The sequence below is a fragment of the Poromitra crassiceps genome (genome assembly GCF_964638095.1).
Source record: "Poromitra crassiceps genome assembly, chromosome: 6".
In the NCBI taxonomy this organism is placed as follows: domain Eukaryota; kingdom Metazoa; phylum Chordata; class Actinopteri; order Beryciformes; family Melamphaidae; genus Poromitra; species Poromitra crassiceps.
In genome coordinates this window covers 1,068,617-1,090,000 of record NC_139627.1, presented here as the reverse complement: position 1 = coordinate 1,090,000, position 21,384 = coordinate 1,068,617, and the positions used below count along the sequence as shown (strand labels likewise).

Below are 21,384 nucleotides of genomic sequence, written 5' to 3'. Positions count from 1 at the left end.
CTCAAAGAACAAGTCAACAACATCCTGCTCAAAGAACAAGTCAACAACATCCTGCTCAAAGAACAAGTCAACAACATCCTGCCCAAAGAACAAGTCAACAACATCCTGCTCAAAGAACAAGTCAACAACATCCTGCTCAAAGAACAAGTCAACAAGACAAATCATTCCATCACTTTTTAAACAGAATGTTCTGTCTTTGTTCCCATGCCTGACAAATATTGCAGTTGGAATGTGGTGCGTGCGCCCTTATGACATCACTTTTGACATCATCACTGATGACATCATCACTGATGACATCATATCATTAGCTAATTAGTCTATTTTAAAAAGTCTGGCTCCGTCAGGTCACCCGCATCGGTGCCCTTTACACACCCTGAAGGTTTCAGCCTGATTGCACGTAAAACGGCAGAGCTGTGGCCGAACACAGAACTTGAAACAAACATCACCCAAATACTCAAATTGTATATATAGGTAGATGTAGTTCTAACGGAGGTTCATCCAGGAAGACTATAATCTGCACTTTTCACTTCCGTTCACTTCTTATTTCTCCACCTCTTCAAATCTGCTCAAGCCTATCACATTGCTTCTCACCCTCCATTGCAGGCCAATCACACGGCTGTTGTCTGCTTATATATGCCTCTTTTTATCTCATTCAGCCCTTCAGCCTGCTCTACTCCTGCTGTCAGTCTCGCTCTCTCCACCCAGTCTTCGCAGACCCATCAGAGTCATCCGATTCTTCAGTCTGTAGACTCATCAGTCTCAAGAGAGGCTTCACCACCACCACCAGTATCTAGACTCTACAGGGGGATAGATCTGATGCAGCTCTATCTCATTATCTCCCTGTGGTGTCTCTGCGCCAACGACTATTAACAATACCTAATTCTCATCATCATTTCTGTAATGCATCATCATTAAGCAATTGTAATAAATATTATTGTATTCATTCACTGGTCTTTAGTCTCTCCTGATTGAATTATAGGATTTCCTTCCAAGCAGTGTGCCATTTGGATTTCAAAGTAATTGCTACTTTTAATTTTAATCAATTTAAGAATGCCATGATAGCAGGCGGTGGCCATTGTTGTTTACTCCTCGGCGCAGTCTTGACAACGGCTTAGTCCCACCCGTTGGGCTTTTTATTGAGGGTGATTGGCCAATTGTTAGTCCCCCTCGGCGCTCATTGGTGAATCACTCATGAAACCTAAGAAAAGGCATTTGCATATGATGATGCCAGACCAGGAGCAGCCAAACTCAACTCCAGGCAACACCGACACACACACGCACACGCATGCACGCGCGCGCGCACACACACGCACGCACGCACGCACGCACGCACGCACGCACGCACGCACACACACACACACACACACACACACACACACACACACACACACACACACACACACACACACACACACACACACACACACACACACACACACACACACACACACACACTCACCTGGTGGCCACCTGGTGGCTGTATAGGCGTTCTGGCTGGGGGCTGAACAGTCGAGCCAGACCAAAGTCAGCGATCTTCAGATGACCAGAGGAGCTGATGAGCAGGTTAGCTGGCTTCAGGTCCTACACACACACACACACATACACAACCACCTCCTCGCACGCGCACGCGCGCACACACACACACACACACACACACACACACACACACACACACACACACACACACACACAGCATTATTTGATATATTAGTGCTTTTATTTTGAAGAGTCAGTAGAAGGATACAAGTCATTATATTACTAGTTCCAGTCGAGCGATTTGATTGGACAAGACCCTCTGGACGGCGCTACAGATCCATTTCCACCAAAACAACCCGATTCAAAAACAGTTTTTTCCCCACTGCCATCAGGTTTCTGAACTCCACTCACCTCTGAAATCTCAATGTATACCTCTCCAGCAATGTATATGTTGAATGTTCTGTATTTATGGTGCCATATGTCTGTGTACTGTAATGTCTTATGCTGACACAATATTCATGTGCTACAACGATTGCTGTACCAAAAGCAAATTCTGCCGACTTTGTTGTGCAGTCCTTAATAAATGAATCTGAAGAGGCGTGCCGATATACATTATAACATCACTGGACACTTCACTGTGTGCATATCACTCCACTTCACAACTGTTGTAATGTAAGGTTGAATAGGCTGCATTCACAGCTGTTGTAATGTTGATCAGGCTGCGTTCACAGCTGTTGTAATGTAACGATCAGGCTGCGTTCACAGCTGTTGTAATGTAACGTTGATCAGGCTGCGTTCACATCTGTTGTAATTTAACGTTGATCAGGCAGCGTTCACAGCTGTTGTAATGTAACGATCAGGCTGTAGTGTGTTCACAGCAGTTCACACAATGAAGTTTGTCGTAAAACTGAATCATAACTTTTAGTTTCGTATGAAACGGCTCAATCAACTACATCTCTCGTCTCACACAATATACGTCATACCAACACCAACATGGCCTGGTGGGACAGACATCACTGGTTGTGTGCTGCAGCACGTAGGGCCTGACCGGAAGGGGCGGGGCTTTGGCTCTCTATAGAGGGAATGCACCGACGCCACGCCCCCTCACGAACACGCCCCCTCAGCCGGACTGAGCAGCACTGAGTGTCAAATTTCCAAAACAAACGTGGCTTCTGCCAGGGGTAGTAGCGAAACCACGGCTAATATAAACGATTATCTGCTTAAAATAAAGGCCGCAGTTGGACTCGAATGTGACCCTTACAGCTTGCCAAAGAACCAGTGGTCCATGGACGTAGACATGTGGCCAGGAATAGGGTTTCCTGACATTTATATGTACTTAATATCGACGCCGGGGAAATACACAAACCAAAGCATGAAAGCATACAAGAGCCTGGACGTAGCGTGGTCGTACTTCAAGGCTGGATTTGTTGGCGACATTAAAGTAACGAGGACAGCAATGGATATTCTGGTTGTATGTGGAGAGGTACATATTTATTTTATTACAACTTTTATTAAGAAAAATATAGCATACGCTGTCCCTAGCTTTGTTCAGAGTGAACACTATCACTCATGTAACGTTATATCTGTGCAGGTAGAACACAGCCAGAGAATGAATGAGCCCTCATTGAAACCCTGGATAGCTGCAGAGAAGACCGGGACCGTTTCATTAGCTTTCGGCAGCCTGTAAAAAGATACCTCCGACGCCTTGTTGAATCTATTTTTACAGTCAATGGCACAACAGCACTTTACCATTTTCGTTGTTTTCTCGCGGAAGCTGAACGCTAAACACCGTGACCCGGCGGCGCCACCTGGCTTGTTTAGACGTTTTGACACTCACTGCAGCTGAGTGGGCGTACCCGCACTGACTGTCGCGTCCGTGACGTCACGTGCATTCCCTCTATTGTTTTGGAAATATCTAATGACCTTTATTAATTGTTGAATTTAATATAGTGGAATATTATGAACCAAGTAACTAATACTGTGAGATAATTGATTAACAAACCAAATACTAAATGATTTCACAGTAGGAGCCAAGAGCTCTGGTATTGAATCGGTATCGGCAGATATCCAAATTCAGGTATCAGAATCGGATCGGAACTCATGGCTATGACTGAATCACAACTGTGCTGTTATCATCACACTAGCACCGCCTCTGGTGTGATGTTGCTTAACACATTGAGTGCCAAGGACGTCTGTGGACGTCCTAAAAAAAAGTAACGAGAAGTGCCAAGGACGTCTGTGGACGTCCTAAAATCATAATTCATATTATTCCATAATTCTGCTGTTTAAGGTCGTACCCAGCCAGTGAGCATGAATCCCTTCAAGGGATCACACGGCGCCACCTTAAAAATCTACACGGGAGCTGCGCCACCCTAAAACCTTGGCGCTAGATCCTTTACTTTGTGCAGGAGAAAGCCGTGATCAAAGAGACACCGATGCATGCTGCAGCCAGAGCCATATAGATTGCTCTGTCTGCAGCTGACAGTTGGCTGCGATCCGCGCCCACAACGGAGCTCCTCTGCCTCTGTCTATCTGTCTGCATATAGTTTCTCCACACGATTCCCTGCCAGAAAGGCAGCACCCGACGCCGAACAGCCAAACCTTTTCCTTCAGTCCCGTTTGGCATTTCCTTGTCGCGCTGGGATCCGCCCGGGGCAAAAACGGAGGCTGCGAAAATAGACTGTGTGCGTGTGGGGAGGAGTTTGCAGCTCAGGGGGGGAGAGGGGGGTGGGGCACGCAGGCTGCACAGAACTACACCATGTCACTACATCAGAAAATATTAGCTAGAGTCAGTGAATGTGCTTGAAATTAGAGTGCAAAAAGTATTCATAAAAGTGACTTTATCTTGAAAAGTAAAAAAAGACAGCAGAAAACCCTTGAAAGTGCTCTTCTTTCAGAGGCTGTCATTTCATAATGGAACTGTCTAGAAACAAAATTTCTTCTTTGAAAGAAGCAGGAGTGTCCAATGTTTCATTAGAGTCTAGTCCTGTCCATATAGCCCTAATAGAAAAAATTCTATAGCTGTTTTCAACTGAATGGATGTGAATCTGGCACAGGCTCCAGACAATTTTACTGAAGCGCTGTGGCACTCAATGTGTTAACTAGCAGTTGATCTGTGTTGTGTGTGTGTGTGTGTGTGTGTGTGTGTGTTTGCTACAGAGATGCTCACAAGTCCTTTTTTGCAAGTCCAAGTCAAGTCTCAAGTCTTTGAGCTCAAGTCAAAGTCAAGTCCCAAGTCTTTGAGGGGCAAGTCCAAGTCAAGTCTAAATTCTTTGGTCACAAGTCCAAGTCAAGTCTCACGTCTCTTATGGATGAGTGTTCTATCATCTACTACTGCATGCCATCCTGTCTGCTTAGAACACTGCATAGCTAAAACTAAGGAATTCAAACATGTACGGCAGTGATTCCCAAAGTGTGGGCCACTCCGCGGCCCACTAGTGGGCCGTGGAGGTACAGCAGGTAGGCTGCAAGTGGTCTGCCAACACATTTTTGCGGGCAATTAAATGGCTGCAGGGTCATTTTTAAAGCTACATGGAGATCCTGTTATCAGAAGACACTAGAAGACATAAGGCATTATTAAGCATAACATGCTAGCTTGTCAGGAAGGAAGGGGGCTAAATAACGCTCCAAACGTAGGTTACATTTGGGCGAGGGAAAACTATTTCAAAGGGGTCCCTTGACCTCTCAGCTCAATTTATCTGAATGAAAACTGGTTCACTGGGTACCCACCAGCCTCCCCTTTACAGATCAGGTAGCATTTTTCACAGCCTAAATAGCATTAATAGCTTGTGGGTTGATTTCTTGTTGTTGCTCATCACATTTTGTCTCAACAGATGTGTTATGCATGCAAATACTTCTGATGAGTAAGAGCGGAGAAAATGTTGGCAATCTGGTTTTGGGGATTTTACCTCAATTTCTGTATGTGGATGGATTATTAATTTCCCTTATGCCCAAGTTCTCATGCTCCATTAATGAAATAAAAGATATATAGGAAAATACATCATCTTCCTCTTGTGTGTTGATCAGAGTTGTAATTAAAGGGTTTCACATTTCAAAGTGGGCCGCAGTATTCTTAAGTTTGGGAACGCCTGACGTACGGTATTATCCTCACTCCTTTATCTATTAGCATACAGTGCCAGCAATGATTGGATGACATTAGTAGACATTCCCTTAATGTTAATGCAAAAAATAAGTAATAAAAATTAAGATTGTTCAAAAGTCCAAAACCTCAAGTCCAAGTCAAGTCTCAAGTCTTTGAGGACGAGTCTCAAGTCCAAGTCCCCATCTCTGGTGCGAACGCAGCCCACCCGGTGCATGATGTTGTTGTGGTGTAGGAAGGCCACACCCTTCAGCAGCATCATCATGTAACCTTTGACCTGGGCCGGGGTCAGAGGGCGCGGGCTCGTCCTGATGACCTCACTGAGGTCAGACAGCATGAAGTCAAACACCAAGACAAAGCCTGTGCCATGAGGAAACACTGCCTTCAACTTTACCACCTGAGAGAGAGGGCAAGAGAGAGACAGAGAGAGAGGGAGGAGAGAGATGGGGGGGGGAGAGAGAGGGAGATTATGTAATCACTCAATCCAAGACTGTTGGTAATCACTTCTGCAACTTTACTGTGCATGTGAAGGGACTATTTAAGATTTACTGTGCATGTGATGGGACTATTTAAGCTCTACTGTGCATGTGATGGGACTATTTAAGCTTCACTGTGCATGTGATGGGACTATTTAAGATTTACTGTGCATGTGATGGGACTATTTAAGCTCTACTGTGCATGTGATGGGACTATTTAAGCTTCACTGTGCATGTGATGGGACTATTTAAGCTTTACTGTGCATGTGATGGGACTATTTAAGATTTACTGTGCATGTGATGGGACTATTTAAGCTCTACTGTGCATGTGATGGGACTATTTAAGCTTCACTGTGCATGTGATGGGACTATTTAAGCTCTACTGTGCATGTGATGGGACTATTTAAGCTTTAATGTGCATGTGATGGGACTATTTAAGCTCTACTGCACATGTGATGGGACTATTTAAGCTTTACTGTGCATATGACGGACTATTTAAGCTTTACTGTGCATGCGATGGGGCTATTTAAGCTTTACTGTGCATGTGATGGGACTATTTAAGCTTTACTGTGCATGTGATGGGACTATTTAAGCTTCACTGTGCATGTGATGGGACTATTTAAGCTTTACTGTGCATGTGATGGGACTATTTAAGCTTTACTGTGCATGTGATGGGACTATTTAAGCTTCACTGTGCATGTGATGGGACTATTTAAGCTTTACTGTGCATGTGATGGGACTATTTAAGCTTTACTGTGCATGTGATGGGACTATTTAAGCTTTACTGTGCATGTGATGGGACTATTTAAGCTTTACTGTGCATGTGATGGGACTATTTAAGCTTTACTGTGCATGTGATGGGACTATTTAAGCTTTACTGTGCATGTGATGGGACTATTTAAGCTTTACTGTGCATGTGATGGGGCTTTTTAGGCGTATGCATGAATGAAGTGTGCATTTGTATATAAACGTTTTTCATGGAATAGTGTTGCTAGGGAACAGTTTGAAACCTATCTTATTTCCTGTCAGTTATTGTACTAGACAACACTGCAACAGGAAGTCAGCTGGGGAACATTTCGAATGTTTCAGAGGCTTTTCAGAGTGTTTCGGGGATGCGGCTCTAGCCGTGGTTTACGCTCAATATATCACGGCTATGAACCAATCATATTGCTTGATTTGAGAGAGCAATTTTATGATTAAGCAATATTTCACGAGAGCAAGTGTGTTGTGGTGAATATATCCCCCTGATCAGTTGTTATCCCACGAGGCCGCAGGCCGAGTGGGATAACAACTGAGCAGGGGGATATATTCCACAACACACGCTGCTCGAGTGCTATATTGCTTTTATAAAAGGGTTCCAAGTATAATAATATAATAATAATAACACTATAAGTCCGACTGGCATGGTATTCTGAGAGTCAGTTGAAACACTACTGTAAGGCGGGACCTCTAGCAAGAAGATAGACGTGCGGGTGATTTGATTGGATCGTTCTGGAGACTGAAGTCGACATTGGCCAATCCTGGCGCTTGGCTGAGAGCTTTCTGGAAACCCAGGCAGCTCGAGCGCAGCGTTGCATTCTCAGGGCTTGCCCGACACCAACTAACGTTACGGGGTTAAATGCGGGGTTAAATGCGGAGTTAACAGCCTTTCTTTTGCAAAGAAGACATTAGCCCGCATCTATTCTTGTACAAAACATCATTTTCTGCGAAGTATTAGTAAAGTTATAAGCGAAGATCGATTCACAAGGATCTGACAGCTGTCTCCGCCATTTTTTTTCTGCTACGTTGTCATTTGAGGTAAGCCTTATTATTACTCTCTTAGTAAGAGAGTTGCCATGGCAACCAATAACCCATGGCCATGGGTTATTGAACTCGGTTACTGGAATTATACAATGGCTGTGAACCAATCAGATTGCTTGATTTGAGAGAGCCATTTTATAAGATGGAATATAAAACGGGGCAACGGATGACGCTTCTCAAGCACTCAAAGCTCGAGAATGTGGACGAAACTGCGGTGAAATGACCTCTTTACTGTCTGTGGAAAGTAGGAGACGAGCCTGTCCACTGCATGCTTCTGCTCTTGTGGGTGTGGCTATGTGTGTGTGTGGGGGTATGTGTGTGCTTGTGTGTGTCTTCACCGGCAGGACGTAGCACGTGGGAGGATCACGCTATTCCCACCAGTTCCCTTCCAGCCCGAACAGGCGCCCCGACCGACCAGAGGAGGCGCTAGTGCAGCGACCAGGACACATACCCTCAATCCGGCTTCCTATCTGCAGACACAGCCAATCGTGCCTGTATGGACGCGCGACCAAGCCGGAGGTAACACGTGACTCAAGGTTAAGTGAGAGGAGGGGCTGGGGCAGTGCGGTGTGTCTGTGTGTGTGTGGCTGTTGTTGGATGCGGAGAATGACTTGATGAACGATTTGACCAAAGTTTAAACAAAACAAAAGTAGTTGAATTGCTTATTAATCAGGAATAAAACATTTATAAATGTGTTGAAGCTAGCGGCTTCTGATTACTGGGAGTCAAAAATAACCCACGAATGAGAAGCCTGAGCGCGGAGCTGCAGCAGACCCCTCTGCACTCACTCCTCTGTCGTTACAGTTTGTTTGTTTGTTTGTTTGTTTGGGGCTCGGACTCACATGCTGGTTGTCCTCGATCTCCTGCAGGGCCTTGATCTCCCGCAGAGCCTGGTTGGGGATCCCGTCCTCCAACCGCCGCAATGCCACTTTCTTCAGAGCTACGGTCTCTCCTGTCTGACAGAGAGAGAGGGAGAGAGAGAGAGAGAGAGAGAGACAGAGAGAGACAGAGAGAGAGAGAGAGAAAGAGAGAGAGAGAGAGAGAGAGAGACAGAGACAGAGACAGAGACAGACAGACAGAAAAACAGACAGAGAGAGAGAGAGAGAGAGAGAGAGAGACAGAGAGAGAGAGAGACAGAGACAGACAGACAGACAGAAAAACAGACAGAGAGAGGAGAGTGAGAGAGAGAGACCATTATTAGCTGTGACGAGCAAATCACTCTGTTGGTTCTAGTTGGTCCACAAAAATCGGAAATTTGCATCTGGTCGCAGCTATTGCGAATTTGCGCTTGTTTTATTACAGACAAGATGAATGTGGCTTTTCCAATTCAAATTCTTACCAATCATAATTCCAAGGAATCTAGATGAGACCTGAAGGAGTTCATTCTCATTGACTACGATTTTGGCACTACTGTATTACTACAATATTTCTTTCTAGGGAATATCATGAACTTTTTTTATTTTTATAATTAAGGACAGTTTAAGCTGAAACCATTTCTGCAATTTTTTCCATGGCCTTGTTTGCTTCTGATATAAGATAATTGAAGCTACTGTGCACTGTTATTTTATTTATTTAGTTACAGTATATAAGTGTCAGTTACCTCAATGGGTTTAGTTACTTCGACATGTTCAGTTACCTCAATGGGTTTAGTTACCTCGATGAGTTAGTTACCTTGATGACGTGTTAGTTACCTCGATGTGTTAGTTACTTCGATGTGTTAGTTACTTCGATGTGTTAGTTACCTCGATGTGTTAGTTACCTCGATGTGTTAGTTACTTCGATGTGTTAGTTACCTCGATGTGTTAGTTACTTCGATGTGTTAGTTACCTCGATGTGTTAGTTACTTCGATGTGTTAGTTACCTCGATGTGTTAGTTACCTCGATGTGTTAGTTACTTCGATGTGTTAGTTACCTCGATGTGTTAGTTACTTCGATGTGTTAGTTACTTCGATGTGTTAGTTACCTCGATGTGTTAGTTACTTCGATGTGTTAGTTACTTCGATGTGTTAGTTACTTCGATGTGTTAGTTACTTCGATGTGTTAGTTACCTCGATGTGTTTAGCTTTGAATACGATGCCATGAGCTCCTTCCCCGATCCGCCCCAGGATACTGTACTGCTCCATGCCTGTTAATTAACCACAATAATACACACATCAACTGTTATATTCTACTGCTCCTTAGAACTGCAACAATTAATAGATTAGTTGTCAACTATTAATTAATCGCCAATTTGTTGGTTTCTACTCCTATAGGGCTTTTCACACTACACTTAGCCGGGGTTAAGTGAGTCTCTTAGCCTGGGGCTAAGGGAGCTGTTAGCCCCAGGCTAAGAAAGCTTTCACACTGACAATCCTGGAAAATTCCAAAGGGGGCTAACCCCGACTTCAGCCCGTGCTAGCTGGTTCTGCTCTGGAGCAGGGTTAGCCCCGATTTTTCAGGGTTAACCAACACAATTTTTCAGGGTTAGCCCCGACTTTTCAGGGTTAGCCCCAACTTTTCAGGGTTAGCCCCAACTTTTCAGGGTTAACCACGACTTTTCGTCTAAACGCAGGGCTAAAAGTTGCCAGTGTGAAACGGGGCCAGAGACGGGGTCATTAGCTGTATCTGGCAGCACTTGTTCCAACGGCCCTGGGCTCTACTAGCCATTTTCTGACATTTTATAGACCAAACAACTAATCGATTAATCAAGAAAATAATTGATGAGATTAATCAACAAAGAAAATATAATTGCAGCAGCCATACTATGCCTGTAAATCACAGACTACTGGTAACTAACAGAACTACAGAATTGTGCCCGGTCACAAATATATCAGTCATTATCAGAAATGATGGAGCAATGTGTTTTCACAGCATCCCAAGTTTCAGACGTAGTTATTTCAACGTCTATGATTTCAACGTACAAATGTGAGACTAACTTTAAAATTCTCTAAATTGATACAGTAAAGATGGTTGATTTTTAGTTGGTGTGTAGTCAGAGTTGTCCTGATCTCAAATAGTTATTGTCATTGTCAGTCATTGTCCAAATTAGTGACCAATCACACCCAGTGGCCTTGACCTCCCACATCATGAAGACCATGGACAAACTTGTCCTGGAGCAGCTCCGGCCCATGGTTAAGCCATTCTTAGACGCCCTCCAGTTCGCCTACAAGCCCCGACTTGGAGTTGAGGACGCCGTCATCTACCTGATCAACCGTGCCTACAAGGCCCACCTGGACAAACCGGCGAGACACTGTAAGGGTCATGTTCTTTGACTTCTCCAGTGCTTTCAACACCATTAGGCCGGCTGTACTGGGTGAGAAGCTGACAGCGATGCGGGTGGATGCCCCCCTAGTGTCCTGGATTGTTGACTACCTGTCTGGCAGACTACAGTATGTGCGCTTGCAAAACTGTGTGTCGGACAGACAGGGTGGTCAGACTCACTCCTCCCATCCACAAATCAAAACCGACTTTGATAATGTAGAGCTGATTGTGCAATCAAAACAACCTGCAATAACTGCTAAATACCGCAATTTGTGCAATAATAGACCCTTTTCACAGAGGCCATTTTGTGTCAAAAAGGCAGAATAAACACACAGGTGCAAGCAAAACATGAGGGTTTCCAAATTCCAATCATGGAAGTTGGAAACCCTCATTAGTGTTTTGCTTGTACCTGTGTTTTAGCCTGGGTAAACCCATCCCCCACGTGACCTGCTCTCAGACGGTAACTGTCTGCCTTTCCGAAGCCCTGCCACTCCGAACGTTAACTTCCATTATTCGGACTGGCGGTCGTTCACCTTAGAAGCCGCAATGCCGACCTTAGGTTTAGGCGTGGGGGTGGGAGAGGTTAGGTTTTGGGTTAGGGTCTGGGGGAGGTTAGGTTTAGGCATGGGGGGAGGTTAGGTTTGGCGTGGGAAAATGGGGAATATAGAACCCGGGGAACATAGACATGATCCCTTTCTGAGTGCCGATATTTCGGAGTGGCAGAACGTCGGAGTGGCAGCACGTCGGAGTGGCAGCATGTAACCCTCTCAGACCTGTTCTCAGTCACTGGGAACTGAGAGAGCAGGTCACGTGGTGGCTGGGTTTACCTAGGCTACCTGTGTTTACCCTGCCTTTTCGACACAAAATGGCCCCCGTGAGGGTCTATCAATCATCCACACTACTGTTCACTTTACTGACTGGATGTAGCCTGGTAAACCAGCCGGGGTCACGTGAACTCCCATTTCATTTCGTGGCAGAATGAAATGAAATTAGTTCACGTGATCGGCTGGTTTACCAGGCTAGACCGACTGGATGCACCTTACTCGTTATTATTATTGTTGTTACTCAATTATGACTCAATTTCCCCTCGGGGATCAATAAAGTAGCCTAATTCTGATTCGCGCTGTGTTCTGAAAACACTGACCTGAGCTAGCTGTTAGCTACCGTTACCTTGGTTACCTGCTAGCTTTCGCTAACACCGAAGAAGAATGTGTCTCCTGTGAACAGCCGCTGGTGTCTGGAACAGGTTCAAACAACGTGACGTCACGACTTCTATCAGATAAACGAACGTTGTGCACAACTGCAGTCAGTGTCAGTAGAGAAGCAGTTTGAGTTCATGCTAACAATGATGCTAACACGACGAACTGTCAGCCCTCCGCCATGTTTGTTTACGATGATGTCATCCAACGAGTGACGAGCGTGACGTCACTTTACACCCAGAAATGCGGAACCCCGCAGCAGTATGAGTTGTGCCAAACAAACGTTAATATCTCAAAAACTATACATCACATCGCTTATATTTTGACATTCTGAGTTAGAGCAGAAGTAGCTCAAGAGTGATCTATAATACATGAATGTCCTGAACTGTCGCAGTTTTTAAAATGTAAACAGAGTTAACTGGCTAGCCTTGCGCCACTTGGGCTCCATAGGGTTCCATTTCCGTTGCCACCCAGTGACGCGGTTTGTTTACCAAAATGCTGCTAGGCTGATCCCTCGTATTCTAATTAGTTGGCTCCGATGTGCTTTTATTTTGACACAAACACTAGATTTTATTTTCAGAGTGACAATGTGATTGTGGATAGCTTCCCGCTCGGGGACAAAACATGGAAGAAAGGTGTGGTAAGCGGTGTGCCAGTGTATTTGGACGTTCAAGTTTTTCTCAAGGTTGAAGGTGTAAAAGAGGGAAGGAGATTGACGAGATTCCGTGAAGGGAAAAAGGAGGATAGTGCATCTGTGTGCTTGACATTTGATTGTGAATTACCAGAGAGAATATACTGTGATTATGTGTGTTATAAGGTACGACCGTTTGAAAGAGCTCCCTTGAGGTGTTACTGTTGTCAAGAATATGGGCATGTGGCTGCTGTATGTCAAAAAAAAAAGAAAGTGTGGCAGATGTGGAAAGGAGAAATGCAGTGAAGAGAGGTGCATTGAGAAAGAACAAGCTAAGTGCTTACATTGTGAGGGAAATCACTATGCAGGGTCTGTGCAGTGTCCAAGGAGAGAGAAAGAAAAGGAAGTGAATAGGATAAGAGAAACTAGGGGAATGTCGTATGTGTTAAGCTGTTAAGAGATGGGGGTGGGAGAGAAATGAAGAGAGGAATAGGGTGGTGGTACAGAAGGAACCAGAGAAGAAAAAGCAGGAAATGGATCGAGCTGACCTTCTATGTGTAGAAAAGAGGAAAATTTTGGCTTTCATTGCGATGGTGGTCAACTGTGCTGTTGATGTGACGGGGAAGACGGAGAGAATCGAGATGGTGCTGGACGTAGTCTGGGCACCTTCCACCCCGCTTTTTGTCATGGGGGCGTAAACCCCGGACCCAGAATTAACACCGGATGGCAATGCGCCTAACAACGTCTTTGTTGCCGTTAGCTTGACGCGGTGATGTTACCTAAACTAGAGTCTGATCAAAACAAAGCTAACGTTACATAAAACAAAACGTTTATGCAATATGGCATCTCCGCCACCACCGCCTGACACACCGGTCAAAACGGTGAAAGAGGATTCTGATACTTGGGTCAAATTGTCAAGTTAACGTGAAAGTTGACGAGCTAGAAACGCTGCCATCCGGTCTAGGGCGGGCTCTAGGCGGGAACCAGTAGGGTGACAAAATCAATTGTGGGCGGGAGCCAGGCTCTTTCTCGCCGAGAAGAGCCTGGTGACGCGAGGTTAGCTGGACGCTGCCAGGAGGTTTTTGGACGTGGTGGATGTAACTGGGAAAGATCTAGACAATATACTGAGGGAAGCATTTGATAAAACCCAGACGAGTGAGTCTGGGTGACAGAAGAATGGACAATATTTGTTTTGGAGTATTTTGGGTGGACGTAGTTTTGTTTTTCACACAGAAGAGAATATTTTTGTAACTGCTAAAATCCAGAAGGTGGCGGTAATGCACATAAGATGTTTGCCAACCGCCATAAAACATTAGAAGAAGAAGAAGAAGATTTTATTTTGAAACGGGAACAGCGGAAGTGGAGTCAGAGTGTGAGTGAAGAAGATGGCGGCGGCCGCTGACAGCGACGTGCAGCAGGAGAAGGTGCTGCAGTATGAAAGCTTCATCTCTGACGTGCTGCAGAAAGACCTCCAGTGAGTCTCCTCCGTTTGATTTGTTGGTTTGTTGTTGGTTTGTTTATTTGTTGTTGATTTGTTGGAAAGGAGCATGGAGGAGAACACTTGTATATTGCCAACAGTGTTGGTGGGGGTAACTCATTACAAAAGTAACTGAGTTACATTTGATAAATCAAAGCACATAAAAAAGATACAATTATTTCCTAATCAAACTGTGTTTTTATGCAAATAACCACTATAGATGACAATAACAAAGGAAAAGAATAACATTTAGAATTTTGGATTGTTTACACTGATTTCAAGGCGGTTGAAAATTATTTTTCGGGATGGTTCCGGGGCGGCAATGTCATCGTGCTGCTGCTGTTGTTTTGGTAAAAGTAATGCAAAAGAAGTGAAATAAGTAACAAGTTACTCTACACAGAAAGTAATATTGTAAAGTAATTACTTTCAAATCAAACTAACTAGTAATATGTAGTATATTACATTTTGAAAGTAACTTGCCCAACACTGATTGCCAAAGACGATGGGATTTCAAGCAAGACGATTCAACTTCAACTCACTTCCTGTCATTTTGTCGCGCGGGTTTTGTCCATTGCTTTCCACCGACACGGCCACTATTAGGAGGTTTTCGGCAGGTCAGAGTTGGAGTATTGGAGTCAATGGGAAAAGTCAACGTGATCTCAGAATATGACATATCCCTTCGCCCCCATATTCATTAATGTGTATTCGGCCCATTCTCCAAAGCCACATATCTTCTGAATAGTGCGTGCGTGCTTTAACCTTGACTTGCGTGTTTCAGGCGAGTGCTGGAGCAGAGAGATGGAGTCTATGAGAAGATCTCTCAGTATCTCCAGCTGAAAAACACAATAGACGCTCTGCAGGTACACACACACACACACACACACACACACACACACACACACACACACACACACACACACACACACACACACACACACACAGACTTTGCACTCTCATTGTAGGAAACACTGCATGTTATTCATGTTTTGCTCAGGAGAATGTGAGTGAAGGCTGACAAACGGACTCTGTTGTCCCTGCAGGAGAGTGGATCTCAGCAGCTGAAAACTGAGGTGGATCTGGGTTGTAACTTCTACGTCCAGGCTCACGTGTGAGTACTAAACACTCAACACAAACCACGGTGTGTGATGGGTGAGTACTAAACACTCAACACAAACCACGGTGTGTGACGTGTGAGTACTAAACACTCAACACAAACCATGGTGTGTGACGTGTGAGTACTAAACACTCAACACAAACCACGGTGTGTGACGTGTGAGTACTAAACACTCAACACAAACCACGGGGTGTGACGGGTGAGTACTAAACACTCAACACAAACCACGGTGTGTGACGGGTGAGTACTAAACACTCAACACAAACCACGGGGTGTGACGGGTCGGGCGTTCATACAGAGACAAGGGGGAGGGGAACTGGGGGCCAAAGTTGACGTCACTTCCTGCTTCAGCATGCGTACCAAGAGATTTCATCCGCCATTTGTTTTCCCATAGAAATTTCGTAAAATGCTTTAAAACATCGATTTTTTTTTTTTTTAATCTGCTATTGGTGAGTGAATGTGAGGTATTCAAGTAAAAGCGCTTTGTGTAGTCGATAGATTATATAAAATGCGCTCTATACAGTCCATTTACCATTTCAATTGATTGTTTTATGTTTTGGTGAAATGTTCTATAGTCTCCTGTTTCTAAATATAGCTGAATCGTTTCGTTTGAGCAAGTGAAGCTTATAAGCATTTTACAAAATGTCTATGGGAAAATAAATGGCGGATGAAATCCCTTGCTAAATATGCCTATTGCCTAACCCAGAAGTGGTTATCTGTAGCAGTGGTCCCCAACCACCGGTCCCATGGTCCGCAAAGCATTTGCTGCCGGGCCGCGGGGAAGCTATATGATTGGCAGAGAAAGAGAGAAAGCACTCTCTTGCTCGCTCTTTCCACACACACACACACACACACACACACACACACACACACACACACACACACACACACACACACACACACACATCTCTTAAAACAAACGGTTGGCTCTCACACTTTCTAAATGCTTCCGCCTAAACGTCTGTAATTCGGGCACAGAAAACTTGGTCAAAACGGAAAGGGAGGCTCAGGGAAAATAATGAGCGATGATAGGGGGATGTCCCGCCTAAAGGCAGTTGATTGGAGAAATATGAGCATCATCCGCTCGTATTTCTCCAATCACCTGCATCGGTTCGAACCTCCTCCGGTCTGAAGCGCCCCCCCCCCCCCAACTTCCTTTGTCCATGTTCTGTGGGCGTGAATTACAGACTGTTTAAGCTGCATTCGCAGAATGTAGAAGAGACAGTCTGGCTTGAGAGACTAGTCTACACACACAGAGAGAGAGAGAGAGAGAGAGACCTATAGTGTGCATTAAGAGAGGTAGCGTCAAAGTGAAAGTAGAAGTAACGATGGGTTTCTCCACAAGAGCCAGGTTTTCAGTGTGTCCAAGCGGCCAGCAGATCAAAGCACTTTTTCTGATCAGAAAACTGCCAATTGATGAGTGGAAATTTCAATCACATGATGTGAAAAATATAGGCCACACAATTATAATGATTATTTAAAAACGAATGCATTTATTTCAGATCACATAACTTTTACAAGCAAAAAAAGAAAAAAGTGTTTATGCGATAATCAGCTTGACCCTGCGGTGGGCGTGACTTTTTGTATAACCGTGGTAATGCGATAATCGTGGCAGCCCTACGCCTGAGTGTAATCATAAAGTGTTGCAAGCGCATTTCTATGCGGCCATCCACAATGATATGTAGGCTATCGATTTGAAGAAACATAACATCTCACAGACATGAGAGAGAAAGAGAAAAAATAAACACAGGCTGTGCGGTGTGTGGGAGAAACACAGTGTAGTTGATACTGTATCCAAACGTATGAACTATGCGCTATGCGTTTCATATGCAGTCTACAGTAGGGCTGGCAGTCTGAACAAGCTAGCCGCTGTCCGCTGTGTGTGCGTGTGTTTCTGACGCAGAGTGGTGTGTCTTCTCAGGGAGGATGCGTCCAGGATCTTCGTGGCGGTGGGTTTGGGTTTCTTTGTGGAGATGACTCACGACGAAGCTCTGCGCTTCATCCACAAGAAGACCAGCCAGCTCACTGAGTAAGACCCAAGACCAACATCTAAAACACATAGATACAACCAGCTCACTGAGTAAGACCAGCACCAAGATCTAAAACACCTAGATACAACCAGCTCACTGAGTAAGACCAGCACCAAGATCTAAAACACCTAGATACAACCAGCTCACTGAGTAAGACCAGCACCAAGATCTAAAACACCTAGATACAACCAGCTCACTGAGTAAGACCAGCACCAAGATCTAAAACACCTAGATACAACCAGCTCACTGAGTAAGACCAGGACCAACATCTAAAACACATAGATACAACCAGCTCAATGAGTAAGACCAGGACCAACATCTAAAACACATAGATACAACCAGCTCACTAAGTAGACCAGGACCAAATCTAAAACACATAGATACAACCAGCTCACTAAGTAGACCAGGACCAAGATCTAAAACACATAGATACAACCAGCTCACTAAGTAGACCAGGACCAACATCTAAAACACATAGATACAACCAGCTCACTAAGTAGACCAGGACCAACATCTAAAACACATAGATACAACCAGCTCACTAAGTAGACCAGGACCAAATCTAAAACGCATAGATACAAACACTTAACATATATTGCTCCCATTAGTTTACATAAACACTCGGTCAGGTGTTATCTCTGCAGTAATTCTTCACCTCCAGCAGAGGGCGGCCAAACTAAAGAATCATACTAAAATGAAACATGATTTAATGTTCCATGTCATAGTATCATATTGTTAACAAAAAAATGCTCCCTAAAAATCCCCAAAGTTGGTATTATTATTAACAGGAATGCATCACACCATGGAAACAATACCCTCCCACTTTGTGACAAGTAACATCCCGATACTCTCGGCTCCCAGACGTTTGGTGAGCAGCGGATAGAGACTGAGAACTGAGGTCGCTTTCACATAAAAGCTGGTGGACTCGGTGCGTTTCTGGGGGGGTGAAGTTGCAACATTGTTGCGATTTTCATTTGGTCTGGTTCACTTTCACACAGCAATTTGTCACAAGCACCAAACTTTCTGAACAATGTCACGTGGTCGAAACAGTCACTCATCTACTGGACAGAATAGAGACGGGAAATCTCTCCTCTCTTCAGCAGGCTTCTTGCCTGGCTGAGGGCTGACTGAACAACACAAGTGAATCCACAAAACAGAAACCATGGAGCAGCACCACCTGCAATATTGTGATTTCTGCTTTTACTTTGGTGTTACTATTAAATAAATATTTGACAAGAATGTGCCCAATATGAGCAGCAGAAGAGGCAGCGAGCTGTTGAACATTTCATTCTGCAGATGAGACGAGTAGCCTACGTACCGAAGGAGAAAGCTGTTGAGAAACGATGTGTTGTTGTTATGACGTACGTCACGCGGCGCGCAGGTACTGTAGTACATGTGTGCGCACCGCAGTGTTTGTTTTGCTCCATTCTACCGTCTTCTACTCATGCTGCACTGCATGAGTGCATCAGATGCACTGGCGCTCTTGTGTTTAGTCTGGTTTGCTTTCACACAACAAACGAACCGCGCCAGGGTTCACTTGGAAGCGAACCGAGACCCACGTTTTTAAGCGGACCAGAGTTCGTTTGCGCTTTCACACCACCCCAAACGAAGCTATCCGGTGAATCCGGTGAAACGAACTCTGGCGCGTTTAAAGCGGACCAAACAGCTTATATGTGAAAGCAACCTGAGTCTTAACATCCCGCAATGATTTGAACTTTAGTTACTTACTGTAGTTCCTTTTGCTTACATGACATCTCATCAGGTTAGCTTTCTGCTAGTTGTGTCCATTGTTATGAATGAGGAATGCTAACATGCTTTGTGTTTCAGCTTCACTGAGCTGCTGACCAAAGACTCTGCCAAGATCAAAGCCAACATCCGCATGGTGCTGGAGGTCAGCTCATACTCTACTGCACATAATGACCTGCTCTATCAAAGTCAGTCACATTGACCCCAAAACACATTTTGAGTTGTATACACTGTTGGAAAGAGGAGAATGTAAGATTTCTGGTGATGTAAGAATTATCTTTGTACTCCAAAGATTGAGTGAGACACACCCCTTTAAGTCTTGCCTGTTTCCAAACTATGTTTATGAGAAAAACGGTCTCAAAGTAAGCTAGTTCTGCTGGGCCTTAGGGTTTCTGAGATATACACGGTTTTACGGAAGGAAAATAAGAATAATAAGAAAGAAACAAACACACATTAGCAAATACAATAGGGTTTCCAGCCTTCAGGGGCTTGAACCCCTAATAAACCAACACAATAACAATACTGTAGCTTCAGGCCCTTCGAGGCTTGAAACCCTAGAAAGAAAAGAAACAAGTTTTATCTTGATTTTTGCGATTTGATGGTTGCCTAGTTGTTACCCCTTTCACCAGATATATCTGTGCTACTGTTGACACACATACAGCATGACTGTTACTACACATACAGTACATGTACCACTGTTACTACACTGTTACTACACATACAGTACATGTACCACTGTTACTACACACTGTTACTACACATACAGTACATGTACCACTGTTACTACACACTGTTACTACACTACACATGTATTGCTGTTGCTATGTCTGAATTCTATTCTGTACTTCATTAAAAAGACAAAACGATAGAGAAAAAGTAGATGTGATTATACATTTGCATATTTGAAATATGGATTTTTTTTTTCCCCTTTCCCATAAATCATGTGGTGATGATTTCCTGGAGAGTCCCGAGTCCCAGGTTGAGAACAAGCTGTCTCGAGAAAGCTTTACCCTCAGTGCCTTGCTCAAAGAATCTTCAGCGCTGATTATTATTCATTCACATTCCCAGCCAGTCGGGGTTCAAAACCCACAAAGATTTGAATCCATAGTTGTGCTGCAACTAATGATTATTTTCATTATTGATTAATCTGACAATTATTGTCTCAATTAATTGACTAGTTGTTTGCTCTATAAAATGTCAGAAAATGGTGAAAAATGTGGATCAGTGTTACCAAAGCCCCAGATGATGTCCTCAAATGTCTTGTTTTGTCCACAACCCAAAGATATTCAGTTTATTGTCATAGAGGTGTAAAGAAACCAGAAAATATTCACATTTAAGAAGCTGCAATCAGATAATTTAGACTTGTTAAAAACACTCAAACCAATTAGTCATTATGAAAATAGTTATTTATTTATTTATTTATTTATTTAATAGTTGACAACTAATGGATTAATTGTTGCAGCTCTAATCGATATCAGGGTGGAGTTTTATATTCTTCAGCGTATGAGACATCTGATTGGCCGCTGTCATCTTCTTCTCCGTCTCAGGGTCTGCGGGAGCTGCAGGGGCTGAGAGAGCAGCCAGACAGCAGAAGAAGAGAGGACCTGTAGTCTTCTTAAGCTGCTGGAAAACCCGGAGGGGAGCGAGGTGGATCCGGACAGGAGCGAGGTGGATCCAGACTTGACCAAGGTGGATCCGGACTGCCGGGGGCACGGTGGAACGTTTGGCTTCAGAACAATTGATTCACAATAGAGGTTTTCTGTTTCTGTTGCTGATATGTTTGTACCCCAATAGTCCTGATGCTGGCGCTACAGCGACCGTCCAAAGTTTCAAACTTTGGAAATTCATAACAAATCAGGCATACGGGCTACGGCTTTGCAACTTCCACTGAAATGTGGGCCCAAGTGAGGAGAAACCTGTGTGTGTGTGTGTGTGTGTGTGTGTGTGTGTGTGTGAGTGTGTGTGTGTGTGAGAGTGAGTGTGAGTGTGAGAGAGAGAGAGAGTGTGAGAGAGAGACAAACAAACATTGCCCACATTCTCCCTTTTACCTTTTATAGATGGATATATTTAATGCTTTGAATTTGGCAGACATTGTG

The 21,384-nt window shown here is 44.2% G+C and overlaps 2 protein-coding genes across 3 annotated transcripts in view; one reads left to right on the top strand and one right to left on the bottom strand.

Moving 5' to 3' along the window:
• Nucleotides 1-12,429, bottom strand: part of LOC310778678 (cyclin-dependent kinase 20-like) — a 22,699-nt gene extending 10,270 nt beyond the window's left edge. The window contains exons 1-5 of one of the 2 annotated variants that reach the window (XM_083639170.1): nt 12,262-12,429; nt 9,900-9,976; nt 8,694-8,807; nt 5,784-5,972; nt 1,460-1,581 (exon numbers count right to left, since the gene is read on the bottom strand). In XM_083639170.1, the coding sequence (XP_083495296.1) occupies nt 1,460-1,581; nt 5,784-5,972; nt 8,694-8,807; nt 9,900-9,974 (500 nt within the window). In that variant the 5' untranslated portion in view covers nt 9,975-9,976; nt 12,262-12,429. The remainder of the gene's footprint in view (nt 1-1,459; nt 1,582-5,783; nt 5,973-8,693; nt 8,808-9,899; nt 9,977-12,261) is intronic. The other variant, XM_083639169.1, reaches the window with a different exon arrangement.
• Nucleotides 12,430-14,306: 1,877 nt separating this feature from the next.
• On the top strand, nt 14,307-20,951 carry uxt (ubiquitously-expressed, prefoldin-like chaperone; the record flags this gene model as incomplete). Its single annotated transcript, XM_083639175.1, has 6 exons — nt 14,307-14,395; nt 15,177-15,258; nt 15,439-15,506; nt 17,434-17,541; nt 19,370-19,433; nt 20,836-20,951. The coding sequence occupies 6 exons, from the start codon at nt 14,307-14,309 to the stop codon at nt 20,896-20,898; spliced, it is 474 nt and encodes a 157-aa protein (XP_083495301.1). The 3' UTR covers nt 20,899-20,951.
• Nucleotides 20,952-21,384: the final 433 nt, after the last annotated feature.